The following is a 15709-nucleotide window of genomic DNA, read 5'->3' on the forward strand; positions in this document are numbered from 1 at the left end:
CCGAATCTAAAGGGATTTCTTTCTATTAGAAACAAAATAGTAATCCTGCTGGCCAGAGGCACCTTCTCTTTGTAGAAAATGGAGAGGAAATACGTACAAGACAGCGGAGAGCATCCGTGTGTTATCCTCTAACAAAAATAGAGGAAGAAGCACACAGTAATTGGAAAGTTAAAACTTGCTGGCCATTTTCCTTTCACTTCTCCTCCTAATGCATAAAAAAGGAAGTCACTTGAAGCCAACTTTACTTTAATTAGCAAGAGCTAATTTCATTCTAGACAAGAGTTCTGAAATTTAAGAGTAACTGTTGGGGAATGGACTCCAAACAAATGCCTGGTGTGCAGAGAAAATATTGGATAATTAACCCACACTGAGCAAAAGCTGTAACAAAATGCCTGCCTTTTAAAGTCTGATCTAATATGTAGCAGAGGGTCTTCAGGATGGGAGAGAATCCAACCTAGTACATTAGCATTCTGTTGTTAAGACCTACTCAGATGCTTTCAGATCTGTTTGGCGGGGGGCGGTTTAAACCAAAATTGAGGAATAGGCTTGTTCCATTTCAATGGAATTTATTCAGAAATATACAGACCAATTAATACAATCACATTTAGCATGCAGAACCACTGTGGAAGGAAAACAAACAGAAATGGGCCTTCACAGAAGGTGATACATTGTCAAGATTATTTCACTTGATTTTAATAATTCTTCTCTGTCTCAATTCTGGAAATGCTGCAGAAGTCCAGGATTCAGGACTATGCAGAGTGAGAAGCACTAGAGTGGAAAAGATAACTAGACTAGGGTAAGCCAGTCTTACAAACCTCTTTATTAGCAACCAACACTTTTGCTAATTCAAGGGACTTGAAAGTCCATAAAGTTAAAGGGAGCTCTACAGTGGGTTGATGCTTTTGCTGGAAAGCTAGTTTTAGTAGTATTAGTTTCCGCTTTTCCTAAGAGCCCATCCAGCTCACACTGAGTTTTGCAGAATCTAGAACAGGAATAAAGGAAACCACAGGTTTAATAAATAATGTTATACTTTTAGCTGAGAGATTGTAAGTGGCTCCAACTCTTTATACATCAGGAATAAGTTTAAAATCCAAAGTATTGTGAAGAAAACGTTTAATACTCAAGAGCAAAGTGGGGGAAAAAAGGGCTTCAACCTCCTAACTGGGCTAAAGGCAGAGTCTGGCAACACACCGTTTTCCTGCCGCTGAACAGCAATAAAACCTATTTTGCATATCACACCATATCAACTTCTCGGACTTCATTAAAATTGTCAGAGGAGAAAATATCCTCAAACTAAAACTTACAAATTAAGGGCTGCAATCACAGCCAATGAGAAGCACTTACAAGTTTTAAATACATATAAAATGATGTCTGGAAATCTCTTCTTTTCTGGACAGCATGAGATCTTTTTGCATAGACCCAACGGTCATTAGGCGATTTTTATTTGTGGCAGTTTCACCTATGTCCTTCCAAAAGTTCAATCAATTCAGCTCAATTCAACTCATCGTAAGAAAAAGCAGCAATGGACCAACTGACTTAAGTTGCTTCAAACCAGGATTCCTCATATTTCCTAACTATGCAGTGACTATTTTTTAAAGGAGAGAGTAGAATAAGAAAAACCCAACAAATAAAACCCATTCAACTCTGAGTAGTTGCACTGAATCATCGTCATGTTTGGGGGAAAAAAATGAATCTTTTTGAAAAAATTACAGAAGAAAAGGATATCCGATATCTTTTGTTGTAAATAACAAACACCCGAGGGAAAAATTGTGCCACTGTTGTGGCAGTGCTCTAAAATTGATGGCATACATCAGTCACGAAGAAAGTCTTTAGAGATCCCATGGTTGGTGTGAGAAACGAGAAAACTGACAAGGTGTTTTCTGGTGTAAACACACCGACAATACTCTGCAGAATCAAAGCCTTCAGCAAGAAGTCAGCCCCAATAACAGCCATGTTTTTCCATCACTATGTACAACAACTAAAATCTTGTAAAAACAAACAAGGTAGCTTCTGCTATTAGAAATTATTTCAGTGCCTCTTCCTTGAGGCGCTTCTGGAACCTTAGCGCTAACACACGTAATATTTGAGGAGGACAGACCCAAAACCTTATGTTATAAAACAAAGGGGTAGAAATTATTGAAGATACTGAGTCTTCCTTTCATGGCTTCATGTCCATCTCCAAGAGTGGTAGATGCTTCATACAAGCTTGACAGACATACTCTGAAATCTCTTCAGCCTGTTAGCAGCAGCCACCACATAAAAATGTTTCTGTGAACAAAACAGAACAGTTCAAGTATGAGTGCAACTGAGGTAAAGGACCTTTTCTGTGGCTGACATGGATTTTTCTTCTTGGTAAATCCATTTACCTCTAGTGACCCACACCTTATGTGGACTGCAGTGCAGAACAGCTTTGTACTGGGGAACCACTGATTACTGCAGAACAGACTGCTGGCACTGAACTTCTGCAGCATTATTATGAATTATATAGCGATACGTCTTTAGATTATGTATTTTTTAAAATGCAAGTGCAGAAGTCTGCAACCAAAAAGCTGGAGTGCAGGAGTGGAAAAAGTGTAAGCTTCTGGTTTAACTCCTTGGTAAGGAATTACAACTCTCCAGTGACAAAAGAAAAGGAAATGGTCGTCACTGAGTTTTCCTCATGTTTCCACAGGCCTATTTGTAACAAGATCACTGTGTTCACATTTCAGGATCGATTATCTACAATCCAATAGAGACTCCAATAGAAATTCTTATCTATCAGTTCTTCGTATAAAATTTAGTTCTGAAGGAGCATGGGGTTATCAGAAGGGTCCTGAAGAGTTCTCTGGATGGGTTTAAGCCTAATTTTTTCTCTCTCCCACACTTCTACTCTCTGCAATGGGAGGCACAAAACTGCCTTATGTTGTATCCCTACTCCATAGTGACAACAGAACAATGCAACTGCTGTCAATGGAGAAAAATCTCTCCAATATGAAGAGAAAGAACATTTAATATAAGCTAAGTAGCATCTGAAGTCTCTGAACTTGTAAAGAAAAAAAAATTTAAAACTTCTAAACACCAATCAGAAGGAGTAAAAATTGAAACCAAATTTGCTAAAAATAGAAGCAATATCATTCTGCAGGAGAAAAACCTTAATTTACAACTGAAAATAGACTTCCCAAACTCATATTTACAGGAAAGAAGCCTATGGACAAAAGTGAGCCAACATACAAAAAAGGAGGGAATGGCTCTGCCTGCGTTGAGCTGATTTTCCCTCTGGAAGTAGATTTGCCAGACTTTGTCTATTTACCTTCCATTTTCTGTGAGCCATGTAACTCTGCAGCAGCAACTGGGACTTCAGGCGAAGCTTGGACTTCTTGGCTTTGGCAGGTAGATTGTTTAACCACTCGTGCTTCAGACACTGTGTTGCACTCATCCGGCAGCTGCGGGAGAGGAAATCTGCCATGTAAATCCAGCTAGCCTTGTTGCCATTTTCTCAGTGCCCTGTGCACCTCAATATTATTGATAAAGAAACTGCCTTAAATGAACCAACACAAGTGAGTGGAGATGCTGCTCATCCCAGTGCATAGGATCCTAATGACACCCTGCACTCTGCAGCGTAAGGGGTGAGTGGTGTGGAAAACTGCTGGTGGGTCTGCAGTGGATTGATTGAGCTGTGGTTAAATATTGTATTTTGCCTTTTTAGGGTTTGGGGTTTTTTTTTTTCTTTGAAGAAGCAGCTGTACAGGTTCATCAACTTATGTATCATTTTGTTATGTGAATGCAGAACTTTGCTAAGAGAATCGGTGCATACAGAAAAATCGTATTTGTGGTATTATCTGTCTGTCCTGATAGTGCAGGCTTATTCTGTGCCTCATATTTAAAAAGCACAATTGTCTATTCACCCTAAACTTGGATCAAGCTAAGCATACATTATATCCTGACATTCAACAATGGGCCCAAATGTGAATCCAAAAAGCTTTGAGAAATATATGGTAATAGAGGAAATCTTGGGAGAGAGGTGTTGAGGAAAAGAAGTTTAATTTGCCTTTTTTCAAAACAAAACCCTATGCCTAACTCCTGAGCTTTGTCTGAGCTGTCACTGAGAAGATGATGAAAAGACGACTCCTGCCTGCTCACACCTAATTTCAGTCAGGGGAGGTAGGTACAGATCTAGACCTACTGTCCCAGCATGGCAAAGGTGCCTAGTCTGTAGGAGAGCAGAGGCTGTCCATAAACCTTGTGAACAACTGGGCCAACTAATCATTGCTCTTTGCATCTCACTGACAACACTCTTTTCTTGCATAGTCATTTAATTCACAGCTTCTAACCAGACTTCGCATAGTGTCCCTCTGGAGTCTTTATTCCCATTGCATAAAAAAAATTGAAGACTCCAAAGCAAAGTTTACAGTCTCACAGCAAATCATAATCACAGTCTGAGAAAAAACCCTTTGTTGTCTTCTGCTGGCAATATAGAATCATAGAATAGTTTGGGTTGGAAGGTACCTTTAAAGGCCATCTAGTCCAACCCCCCTGCCATGGGCAGGGACATCTTCAACTAGATCAGGTTGCTCAGAGCCCCGTCCAACCTGACCTTGAATGTTTCCAGGGATGGGGCATCCACCACCTCTCGGGGCAACCTGTGCCAGTGCTTCACCACCCTCAGCATAAAAAATTTCTTCCTTATAGCTAGTCTACATCTACCCCCCTTTAGTTTAAAGCCATTCCCCCTTGTCCTGTCGCAGCAGGCCCTGCTAAAAAGTTTGCCCCCATCTTTCTTGTAAGCCCCCTTTAAGTACTGACAGGCTGCAATAAGGTCTCCCCGAAGCCTTCTCTTCTCCAGGCTGAACAACCCCAACTCTCTCAGCCTTTCTTCATAGGAGAGGTGTTTCATCCCCCTGAGCATTTTCGTGGCCCTCTTCTGGACCCGCTCCAACAGGTCCGTGTCTTTCCTGTGCTGAGGGCTCCAGAGCTGGACGCAGCACTCCAGGTGGGGTCTCACCAGAGCAGAGCAGAGGGGCAGAATCACCTCCCTCGCCCTGCTGGCCACGCTTCTTTTGATGCAGCCCAGGATACGATTGGCCTTCTGGGCTGCGAGCGCACATTGCTGGCTCATGTCCAGCTTTTCATCCACCAGTACCCCCAAGTCCTTCTCGGCAGGGCTGCTCTCAATCCCTTCATCCCCCAGCCTCTATTGATACTGGGGGTTGCCCCCGACCCAGGTGCAGGACCTTGCACTTGGCCTTGTTGAACCTCATGAGGTTCACACAGGCCCACTTCTCGACCTTGTCCAGGTCCCTCTGGATGGCATCTTTCCCTTTTTAAAAATGGGGGTTGTGTTTCCCCTTTTCCAGTCAGTGGGAACTTCACTGGACTGCCACCACTTCTCAAATACAATGGATAGTGGCTTAGCAACTTCATCCGCCAGTTCCCTCAGGACCTGCAGATGGATCTCATCAGGTTCCATGGACTTGTGCACCTTCAGGTTCCTTAGACGGTCTCGAACCTGATCTTCTCCTACAGTGGGCGGCTCGTCTCTCCCAGTCCCCACCTTTGCCTTCTGCAGCTTGGGCGGTGAGGCTCGAGCACTTGCCAGTGAAGACTGAGGCAAAAAAGTCATTGAGTACCTACCTCAGCCTTCTAAATATATGCTAAAGTTCAGTTTATTCTTAGCTTTTCATATGACTTATTGTTCAAAATGTAATTAGTACTAGAACTGATTTGTCTGATTTAGGTAATGATCTGGAAGTTGTTAATATTCTAAGCACTCCTTTGAATTCCCCTCGAACACATGATCTGTTTTACCGTATGCATAACTTCTGTTTTGATTAGTTTTGTATCACTACTCAGCAAGAGAAAAATTTCTCTACTCGCTTACCCAACCCCATAGCCATGGTCTGACATCAACATCCTCATTCTCTCCTGTTGTTTCATATGTGCAATCACTTTTTATTTCAGTGGAGCCAAGACTGAGAAGCCACATGCAAAGTTAAGTCCCAAATGCTCCTTAATATCTACCAAATGCATGTAGACCACTTTAGAAGAGAACAATGCACATTTTCACAGCTGCAGCTTCCATTTACCCTCCATGGCATTCAAGAGACATTTTTGCAATTTGTGTCAGAGCTTGTAAGAATCCAAAGGAACAATAGAAAAGGCTTTTGCTCGGAGAAGGAATACTAAAGACAGATTCCTACACAGCAAATCCTTCCAGATCTCCTCTGTTCTGCCTGTATTGATGCAACTGTGAAAAGCAACTTTCTTCAGTCAAGGTACACAGACATTTTCCTTTTAAATAGGGGGCTTTTGAATCACTGAGGAACTGCCCAGCAAGCACAGATACAGCATACAGAAATGTCACGTAGTAAGTTCTCATTGTTGGCCGCAATCCAAACAGTTGGCTAGGAGAAACTTAATGTCATTAGGTGCTACTGTCCTCACGATCAGACAAAGAGGTACCTTTTCTCCTTCACGAGTAGTCTGGAAATAAAGTCTTTAGCTTCCTCTGATAGCTGTTCAAATGCTTCTGCATCAAAATCCCAGCTGCAATTGACTACATAATTCATTGTCTCTGCATCAGTTTCTCCCAGGAATGGGGACAGGCCACTAAGCCTTAAAAAAAGGAAGAATGGGAGGGAGATGAGTAGTTATATGCAAGATGTGTTTTTCCTTCTATGAATCCTCTGCTTTATAATTGTTGTTAGCTTATGGAGAGGAAAGACTCTCAGCTATGGGGTTTCCAATTCTCAATCACTGCCAAGATAAGCCAACAGTTTGGAGCAATACAGTGTTGTAATGTTAGTGTTACCCTCTAGCAGTTCACTGAGCTACGTCAGGGAGCACTGTTAATAGATCCCCAAGGAAATTAATTCAGTGGGGATCTAGGTACACACTTCAGTGCTTTCCCAGCTAGGAAAGCTAGGGGGACTCAAGAGCTTTCCTAAATCAAGGCCCATATCCATATTTGGCTTGAATTAAACAGATTTCTGAACAATAGCATACTTTTTTCAATTAGTCTCTAAGCCCAGATTTATTGCTTCAGTCATTTATTACTTTGTTCAGTTAGGTTTTGGCTAACATGCAAATTTAAACTAGAAATGTATCCAGTTCACAGAAAGCATCTGTGAAAGATTCTGGGATGCAAAGTCAGCTCATCAGAAGGCAGAGACTTTGGACAGACAAGCCGTCCATGGCCATCATCCAGATATCGGAGAAAAGTTTTAGCTCTATTTGCGACACGACATTTTTTAGACCCATGGCCTAACACCCCACATTAATTCCTCTGTGCAGATGCACACCAAGTCCAAGCTACTAAAATGATCAAATTGAATTTGAAAATTAATTCGAGTCCTCAAGAACGCGATCAAAATGAAAATTCTGACATGCTTTGGGCAACTTTTCCAAGTAAAAAAAGACCTGACCCATTTTACCTTGCTAAATAAGGTGGTAAGGGAGAAGAACATTTACATATTTATCAAAAGGATTATTTGTTGTTTAGAGACTTTGTACACACAGCGAGGTGCCTTTATATTAAAGGCTGGGGTTTTTAACAGAATGAATCAGGAGGAATCACAGCCAGATGGGCTCAGTGGTTGCTGCATTCCTGCTCTGCAGATACCCTCCGCTGGTGTGCTCTTGCAGAGCCTTTGGTGCCATCGCCACGACCCCTCGCAGGGTTACTCACAACATATACGTGATGACGCCTACGCTCCACATGTCTGTTGGGAAGGAAACAAAGTCATAGTTCACCACTTCAGGAGCCAAGAACTCTGGTGTTCCAAAATTAACCTTCAGTTTCTCACGAGGTTTGTACCTTTACCGGAAAGAGAGAGATATCACTGCTGAGAGCAGGCTGGGGAACACCTCTCACATTTGTAAAAATCAAGGCATGGCTTTTTGCCATGCGAGCATGGCAGAGCAAGCATAGCAGACACACCCAGGCAATCAGGACAGCACTAAGGTCTTTAAAAAAATAAATTGGTGAATTTTGCTGTGACTTCAGGTGAATACACCATCAGCTATCCCTTTGCCAGAGCAAAACCAGAAGGAAGACCAAGGGCAATAAAACCTGTAAAGGCCTCCCCCGCAGAGTGATAGCAGCTTTACTCTCTGCCAGGCTCCACAGGATGCTTTCCAGCAGATGTTGTCCAACATAAAACAAATAAAGCAGCTTCCATTAAAACAGGTTTGGAGAGCATTTGCTTAGTGGGATGTACCCAGCTACAGCTCAGGGTAGAGGGCTGTGTAACAGGTATGAGCACAATATAACTGCTAAGGTGGGACTCTAAAGAGGATTATTTGGGCTTGGTAACAAGTTAAACAGTGATCCAATATAGGGAGAAACTGATTCTGTTCTATTGCTTAAAAGGGAAAGGTTACAAAACTGAACCAGTAATAATTGTCACTGATGGCAGCTGGAGTTACATCTGTGTACAGACAGAACAAACCATTAAAGTATTACTTTTACATCTCTATTTCCTGGAAGATCTTGTTTTCAAAACTGCTTTAGTAGAAGTTTGCATCTTTACCCTCCCAATTAAAAAAAACAAACAAACAAAACACCCAACCCTCAACGTATCCATTTCTGTTTTCATAAAATACTTCTAAAAGAAAAAAGTCCTTGGACAGATACTTACATACACACACGTAGGTACATATATGCATGAATGTACCAGGTTTTGGCTTCAGAAAAGCCTCAAAGGGTTTAGAGAAGAAATAGAGAAATGTTGTTGTTCTTACCATTATACTAACAGGAGTCATTCCATTTTATTCTAGGGGAATTGACTCATGCTCTCACAGCTTTCCTTGCACACACACACGCGAGCAAAGTAAAAGAATGGAGAAAGGTCCATATTTCTCTGAGGGTTTCCTGTTTCATATGGGATGGCTCAAACATGCTTTTTTTTTTTGCCCCCCCCCCCAATCAACATATCTACGTAAAGAGCTTAGCAGATAATTTCCACAGCTAGAACCTGCACCATAAAACCCAGCAGTCAAGAAGTCTCTGAGAGCCTTCATGGAGTCCCTAGGGTACAAGCTCTACATGGGGAATCATTTTGAGATAATTAGAACAGCAGTATAGCTTTATCCAACAGAAACGTTATTTGAAAAAGTAATTAGATAATTGATGCACACAGCAGAAAACTCATGCCTGCAGCAGTGTACTGTTTAGCTCATTCACATAGCAGAATTACTTTAGAGCTACCAAAACGCATAAACCCCACCCCCCAAGAACTACCAAAAACACATCAGAGGTTTGTGGGTTTGTTTTGGTTTTGTTTTTTAAAATAAATTCATAACTGAACTCTCTTACCTCCTTGCTAATCCAAAGTCAATGATTTTAATCTGGTTTCCTGTGTGATTTACACATAGTATGTTTTCAGGCTACAAAAAGAGGAGAGGGTATTTTAAGTTAAATGTATGACTGTTTGAGAGAGAGATCTAGCAAAAGACTAAAAATCTCAGAGATTTTAATGATAATTTTTAGTATAGTACTTTTCCTTCTATTCCTATCATGGGAGAGAAGGATTTGACTGGCATACTGAGTTAGTGAAAGGTTTGGTTTTGGACTTCCGATAAAGAAGTTTAACTTCTGTTCCTGTATAACAATATTCCTATATTTCACCATAGATGACAAATAGATTTTGAAACGGAAGGGCCCCCCTGCGTAAAACGGTAGAATCTGTCTGATGATTGAGGCTTACCCACTGGATTTACTCCTTAAGTATAAAAGTAACTCCATAAAAAGCCACAAGAAACATGTCAAATGCATCCTTTGGTTTGCCCACGAAGGCAAAAATTTGTTTTTTCCAATGAGAATACTTTTCAAGGTGGGGATGGGGGGGGATGATGCTGTCCAAACTTACTACAACTGCAGAACTGTCTACAGGCCAATCAGGTCTAATATCATTTATGTAAAGCGCTGTATAAACAAGCAGAAAAAAAATGAGTTGGTATTTCTGTCCCAAAAGACCAGTTATTAAGGGGCCATTAGGAAAACATTGTCATTTTACTGCAGTTCGGTTCCAGGCAGTAAAAAGTACAAACAATAGGAAGATGATTGGATAGGTATTTGGACACAGTTACGTGGGGGTAGGGGGAAGCGGAGGGAAGACTGCAGGCATTTCTAGTCAAAGAGGGTTTTGGGTGTGGTTTTTTCATTGATGACAAAAGGGCATTGTTTAATTCCACACAGAATGAAAAGCTTCTGATTTAAGAGAGGCAAAAGCACAGAATCCTGTCCATTTCACCATCCTAAGCAAGCTACCAAAGAGACATTGAAAAAAAGAATAATGAATCTCTAGAGCTCCATTCATTGTGGCTATTGAATTAAATAAGTCTATTTCTTTATGACATAAGTCCATGAAATGAGAAATGACTCTTGTAATTAGAGACTCTGTGGTGGTCCAAACCATAGCATCGCTAAAGAGCGGAGAGTATGAACTACTGACCTTCAGATCTAAATGGAGAATATAATGCTGGTGCAAGTAGTGGACTCCTTCACAAATCTGTTTAGTAAATAGGATTGCATCCAACTCTGTTAGATTGTAGTTTTCATCTGTGATCCGGTCAAATAATTCACCACCATCAAGACTAAAATTTTGACATAGAAAAGTGTTAAAAACTGTAAAATTCCTCATTAGCTCAATTTATTCCCAAGTTGGGAACTTAGGCTCTCTGATTTAGCAAGGGTCCTAACACCACATCGAATATAAAGTATATCAGTAGTCTCAATGACTTCAAGAGACTTATTTCTGAGTGTGAAATTAAGTATCAATCTAAATTCAAAAATGGAAAAGTTGTCGCTAACATTTGGGGGGGATATATGTCAAACCCAAACCCACACGACCTGGTGATCCAATGGGGACCTGGAGAACCTACAGGGAGTACCACAGTATCTATCTTTTGCTCATCTTATTAGTCTAGAGAAAATAAGTCTTCAACCTATCTCAAACTGAAAGTTATTTTACATGAGCTGACAACTGGACTTAATTCTGCACAAAAATTAAGAGAAAATTACATCAGACATACAGCTCTGACAAGGTTCTACAAGGTAAAAACTTCAGGTATTAATTTCAATATACACATTTTAAATGTCTTATATTTATATTTGCTATTCCATTTTGTATTCTTTTTTCCTTCATGTCATTAACAATTAGTTCTGTAGCAGAAACTCAGTTTTTACGTTATAAAACTTCAGGTTTTTGTAAAGCAATATGCCACTACACAGAAAAGGCAGCAGGTGTGCATCATGAAATCTCCCTTTTGCGAATTCCATATTTGATATAGATCAAAATTCTTATTTTGCTTCAAATAGGGAAGCATTTTTATTAATCCTAAAATTATTCAAAGGAGGCAGACCATACATATAATTAATCACCTTCCTACCTTCTCCATGTCTTTTCTAACTCTACTTAAAACACCTCACTCCTCCTCTTGTCTGGGTCTCTCACCTTCACTCTCTCCCTAACATGAGATTTTATTTACCCGCAACACTTTTACGTAATTTAGTAGCTAGGGACAATGTTGGGGCCTGTAAGTTAAACTTAAATAAAAAATGAACCATACTGAAGTTCTGTTCATGAACAATCTTGTAATTTCGTTCATACTCTTGAAAATAGCTGCCTTTCTTACCATTTGGTTAAACTGTAACATTGCCAAATATATAATTTTTAACCTGAAGAAATTACCTTTAAAACATATTTTTTTTTTCCTTCTGAAAGTGAGATCAACTCTCTCTCAGGCTGGGAAACCACTCAAGTCTTCTTCACACCTCAGAATCATCATTCCCTATTTCCTTTAGCAACCTGAGCAAACCCAAACATCTGACAACTCCTGAGATCATTTAAACTTACTATTCCATGATCAGAGTGATATTATTTTTGGCTTCAAAAGCATCATAAAGCTGGATCAGATTCACGTGATTTAATTGGTTCATGACGTTAATTTCATTTTTTACTTCCTCCTGAAAAAATAATAAATGAACAAAAAATGAGCAAAATATGCTCCTTGAAGTCCAATATATTCAAATACAATTATTTGTAAAACCCACTATCAGCTACGCCACAGATCTCATGTGGACAGAAGGTTTAATCACAAACACGGGAGATGACAAACAGTCCAAGCTGCTACTTACTAAGACAGATTTTACAGTATTTGATACCACCCAAGGACAAGTTGCCTCTTACGGGCTGATTCAGGGAAGCGGTGTTAAGGTGCTTGCAACACGGCCAGGTTTAGAGCGTGCTCACTTGGGTTCACAGCAACATAGTTACCCTCTCTTTTGCTCCTTTCACTTTTATGATTTTGGCTGCCAGGTTGAGACCAGTTGATATTTCCGTGCACTTGTGAACTTGCCCAAAACGCCCCCTGTTGATACCAAACAAAAGATGGGAAATGGGCTTAACACAGCTCACCCCAGAAAATTTTCATACAACTATTCTTATCGTTGATTAAAAATAGCATAGTACAAAGTGAACAGAATCAGGTGGCCAGCAGCATGAATCTCCTCTTTCTCTCAGCTTATGAAGGATTAGTTTTATCTTTCCAGCCAGTTGTTCAATGCTTACATGAAAATATTATGCCCCCTTCGTATTACTGCATTTCACTGCAGTATGATGACCTGATGATATTCTTTTTCGGTTCTGTAACTGTACCCGCTTGCTGTCCTTCAGTGATGCGTTAGTGCGTATATTAACAAGGATATTTCTGTCCTGATCTCATAACTTTTTAAATGACTGTAAGACCAGTAACTGTAGCCGCTCCACAGACTGCATTTCTTGCGTGTTGTAAATTCTCCCCCGTGTCACCCAGATACGTTAATGCCCCTTGGGATGATTTCTAAACACCGTCTTTCTGCTATTGCATCATCAGGCTTATATTTATTAAGCCATATTTGTACTTGGATCAGCCTGTAAATCAAACCTTCTTGTCAGATAAGTCAGGATACAAGAATACAAAGGCTGAAGCAGCTGCAGACTTCCTATGAGTGAAAACTAAACATAAGGTCAAAATAATTATTTCTCCCTTAGTTTTCTTTAATGTGCAGTTCAGCATGGAAAAAAGATTTTGGAAGCTGCCTGACCTAATGGGCTTTGCTGACTTCAAATGCTCTGAATCTGCCTGCCTGAAGGTTACAGGTTTTTCTCATGACACCAGTTGTAGCCAGGATTATTATAATAAATGCAAAAAACAGTCGTCCAAGATCACAGTCAGGCATCTGAAAATGGAACTGGGGCAGAAACCAGTCATCTGAGGGACAGCCCCCCCCCCCCCCCAAAATCAACAGAAAGTTGATACGAGGAGCCCAGCAACTATGAAAGCCCAAAAGGTCTCAAGGATGAACCTGCTCACTCTGGCTACAGCGAGCTTGTAGATGTCTCACTCGTGCACACCTTGGAGCCATCTGAAGAAGACAGCTCTAGCTCTCCAGCTAACTGCATTTCTCCATGCCTTAGCCACCAACAGCAGTGCAGCATTAGGGACAGGGAGACTTACCCCCCCAGTACTTCATGATGACACACCGAGTAGCACATTGTCACCTCTGTTTGCTTGACACTCACTATGCGATGTTCGAAAGGAGCCGGAGGAGAAGGGCTGTCATCTAAAGAGGAGAAAAGCTGGTCATTGAGATGTTTCTGCACTCATCACTGCACTCAATTTCACTTCCCTCGCGCCAATGATTTCAATCCACAGGACATTCACATCCCCTTGTTGTGTTTGCTAAGGGTAATGAGAAGTCTCAACTGCCTTCAGTGCTCCCAGGATCCACCACTCCACAAAACCATACTCTTGTGCTCCCCCCACCTTCAGCATCGCTGTTCCTCAAGGGATGAACCCAGTTTCTCAGGCAGGCATGGCTGACGCAGAGCTGGGACCCCCCCGCCACACACACACACACACACACACACACACACAGAGATCTCCTCCCCTACCTCAGCCCTCAGCGCTTCTGTGGCTGTGGGGCTCTAAGGGAGAAACACTGGGGGCCAACACAAGCGCCCGGACAAGCCAGCCTCCGACTGCTGCCGATAAGCTGCTCATGCAAATACTCAAAACAGAACTTTAGTATAAAGTGCACTACCCTCCCTCTCATCTTTTCTCTTTGCTTTGTGTTCCTCTACCAAACCATCATTTTTTCTTCTACTGGAATTCAGACAAGCACCGAAGTATCTGGATAACATTAAGCATGCGATTCCTTCACTATTTTTCGAGGGGCATGCAAGTAAAATAACCACTGCATTTGCAGCTAGCCATAAGAAGGGAGGTGCTGAAAATATCCAAAATCTCTCTGTTACTTCAAGTGAGGGACTTTAACTGCTAACACCCTTTTACAGCTGAGGAATAAAGGCCCATGTCCTGGTTTCAGCAGGGATAATTTCCTTCCTAGTAGCTGGTACAGTGCTGTGTTTTGGATTTAGGGTGAGAACAAAGTTGATAACACACCGATGTTTTAGTTGTTGCTAGGTAATGCTTACACTAGCCAAGGACTTTTCAGCTTCCCATGCTCTACGGACTGAGAAGGCTGGAGGTGCACAAGAAGCTGGGAGGGGGCACAGCCAGGACAGCTGACCCCAACTGGCCAAAGGGATATTCCATACCATGGGACGTCATGCTCAGTATATAAAGCTGGGGGAAGAAGAAGGAAGGAGGGGACGTTTGGAGTGATGGCGTTTGTCTTCCCAAGTCACCGTTACACGTGATAGAGCCCTGCTTTCCTGGAGATGGCTGAACACCTGCCTGCCCATGGGAAGTAGTGAATGAATTCCTTGTTTTGCTTTGCTTGCATGCGTGGTTTTTGCTTTACCTATTAAACTGTCTTTATCTCAACCCACGAGTTTTTCTCACTTTTGCCCTTCTGATTCTCTCCCCCATCCCACCGGGGGGGAGTGAGCGAGCAGCTGCGTGGTGCTCAGTTGCCGACTGAGATTAAACCAGGACAGTCCTTTTTGGCGCCCAACGTGGGGCATGAAGGGTTCGAGATAATGACAGGTTTGATTGGAATGTGCTAGATCGAATTTAGAGCTGTTATAGCTGTTTAGCTATTAATTGGCAGGCTCCTGTGCTTGCCATGGGGCTTGCTTGCCTTGCTGTATATTAGAGTCTAGTGCTCGTTAGTGGCTGCTTTTTGTTTTCGCTGCTTGCTGTACTGCTTATCATCATATTCTACTGTGCCTGGGAACATTTTGATAACAGCAGTGGCGATGTGCCTGGGCTAGCAGATGGCCAGGGCATCACTGCTGTTTCTGTGCTGCTGTACTGGACAGGCTGGAACTCCAGTGTGAACTCGAGTCGAAGGGACTGTGACCTGTGGATGAGTCCATGCGGGAGCAGGACACCCCAAAGTGTCTGTGGCCGTGGATAAGCCCATGCCAGAGCAGGTACATCTCGAAGCGTCTGTGGCCGCGGTTATGTTTGTGCTACAGCAGGTTCACTTCTGAAGGGACTGTGGCTGTGAGTAAGGCCACGCTGGAGCAGGTATATCTCTGAAGACATTGTGGCTCATGGAGAAGGCCGTGCTGGAACAGGTGCATCTCAAAGTGACTGTGGATAAGTCTATGCCGCAGCAGGTCTACCCCTGGAGGGACTGTGGCTCATAGATAAGGCTCCACTTGGAGCAGGTACTACCCTAAGGGACTGCAGTCTGTGGATAAGTCCAAGCTGGAGCAGGGGCAAGGGGAGGACTTCATTGCAATGTTAAACCCTATGGTTTGATCCGAAGGGACCAGGG

The 15709-nt window shown here is 42.0% G+C and overlaps 1 protein-coding gene across 3 annotated transcripts in view; it reads right to left on the reverse strand.

The window, feature by feature from the left end:
* Nucleotides 1–546: 546 nt before the first annotated feature.
* MYLK3 (myosin light chain kinase 3) overlaps nt 547–15709 on the reverse strand; it is a 43468-nt gene continuing 28305 nt past the window's right edge. For all 3 annotated transcript variants that reach the window (XM_076349234.1, XM_076349233.1, XM_076349232.1), the window contains 9 exons: nt 13477–13582; nt 12255–12348; nt 11835–11944; nt 10431–10572; nt 9293–9363; nt 7664–7792; nt 6439–6591; nt 3290–3422; nt 547–2268 (listed from right to left, as the gene is read on the reverse strand). In XM_076349234.1, coding sequence (XP_076205349.1) covers nt 2197–2268; nt 3290–3422; nt 6439–6591; nt 7664–7792; nt 9293–9363; nt 10431–10572; nt 11835–11944; nt 12255–12348; nt 13477–13582 — 1010 coding nt within the window. In that variant the 3' untranslated portion in view covers nt 547–2196. The remainder of the gene's footprint in view (nt 2269–3289; nt 3423–6438; nt 6592–7663; nt 7793–9292; nt 9364–10430; nt 10573–11834; nt 11945–12254; nt 12349–13476; nt 13583–15709) is intronic.

The sequence above is a fragment of the Aptenodytes patagonicus genome, chromosome 11, assembly GCF_965638725.1.
Source record: "Aptenodytes patagonicus chromosome 11, bAptPat1.pri.cur, whole genome shotgun sequence".
Lineage (NCBI taxonomy): Eukaryota > Metazoa > Chordata > Aves > Sphenisciformes > Spheniscidae > Aptenodytes > Aptenodytes patagonicus.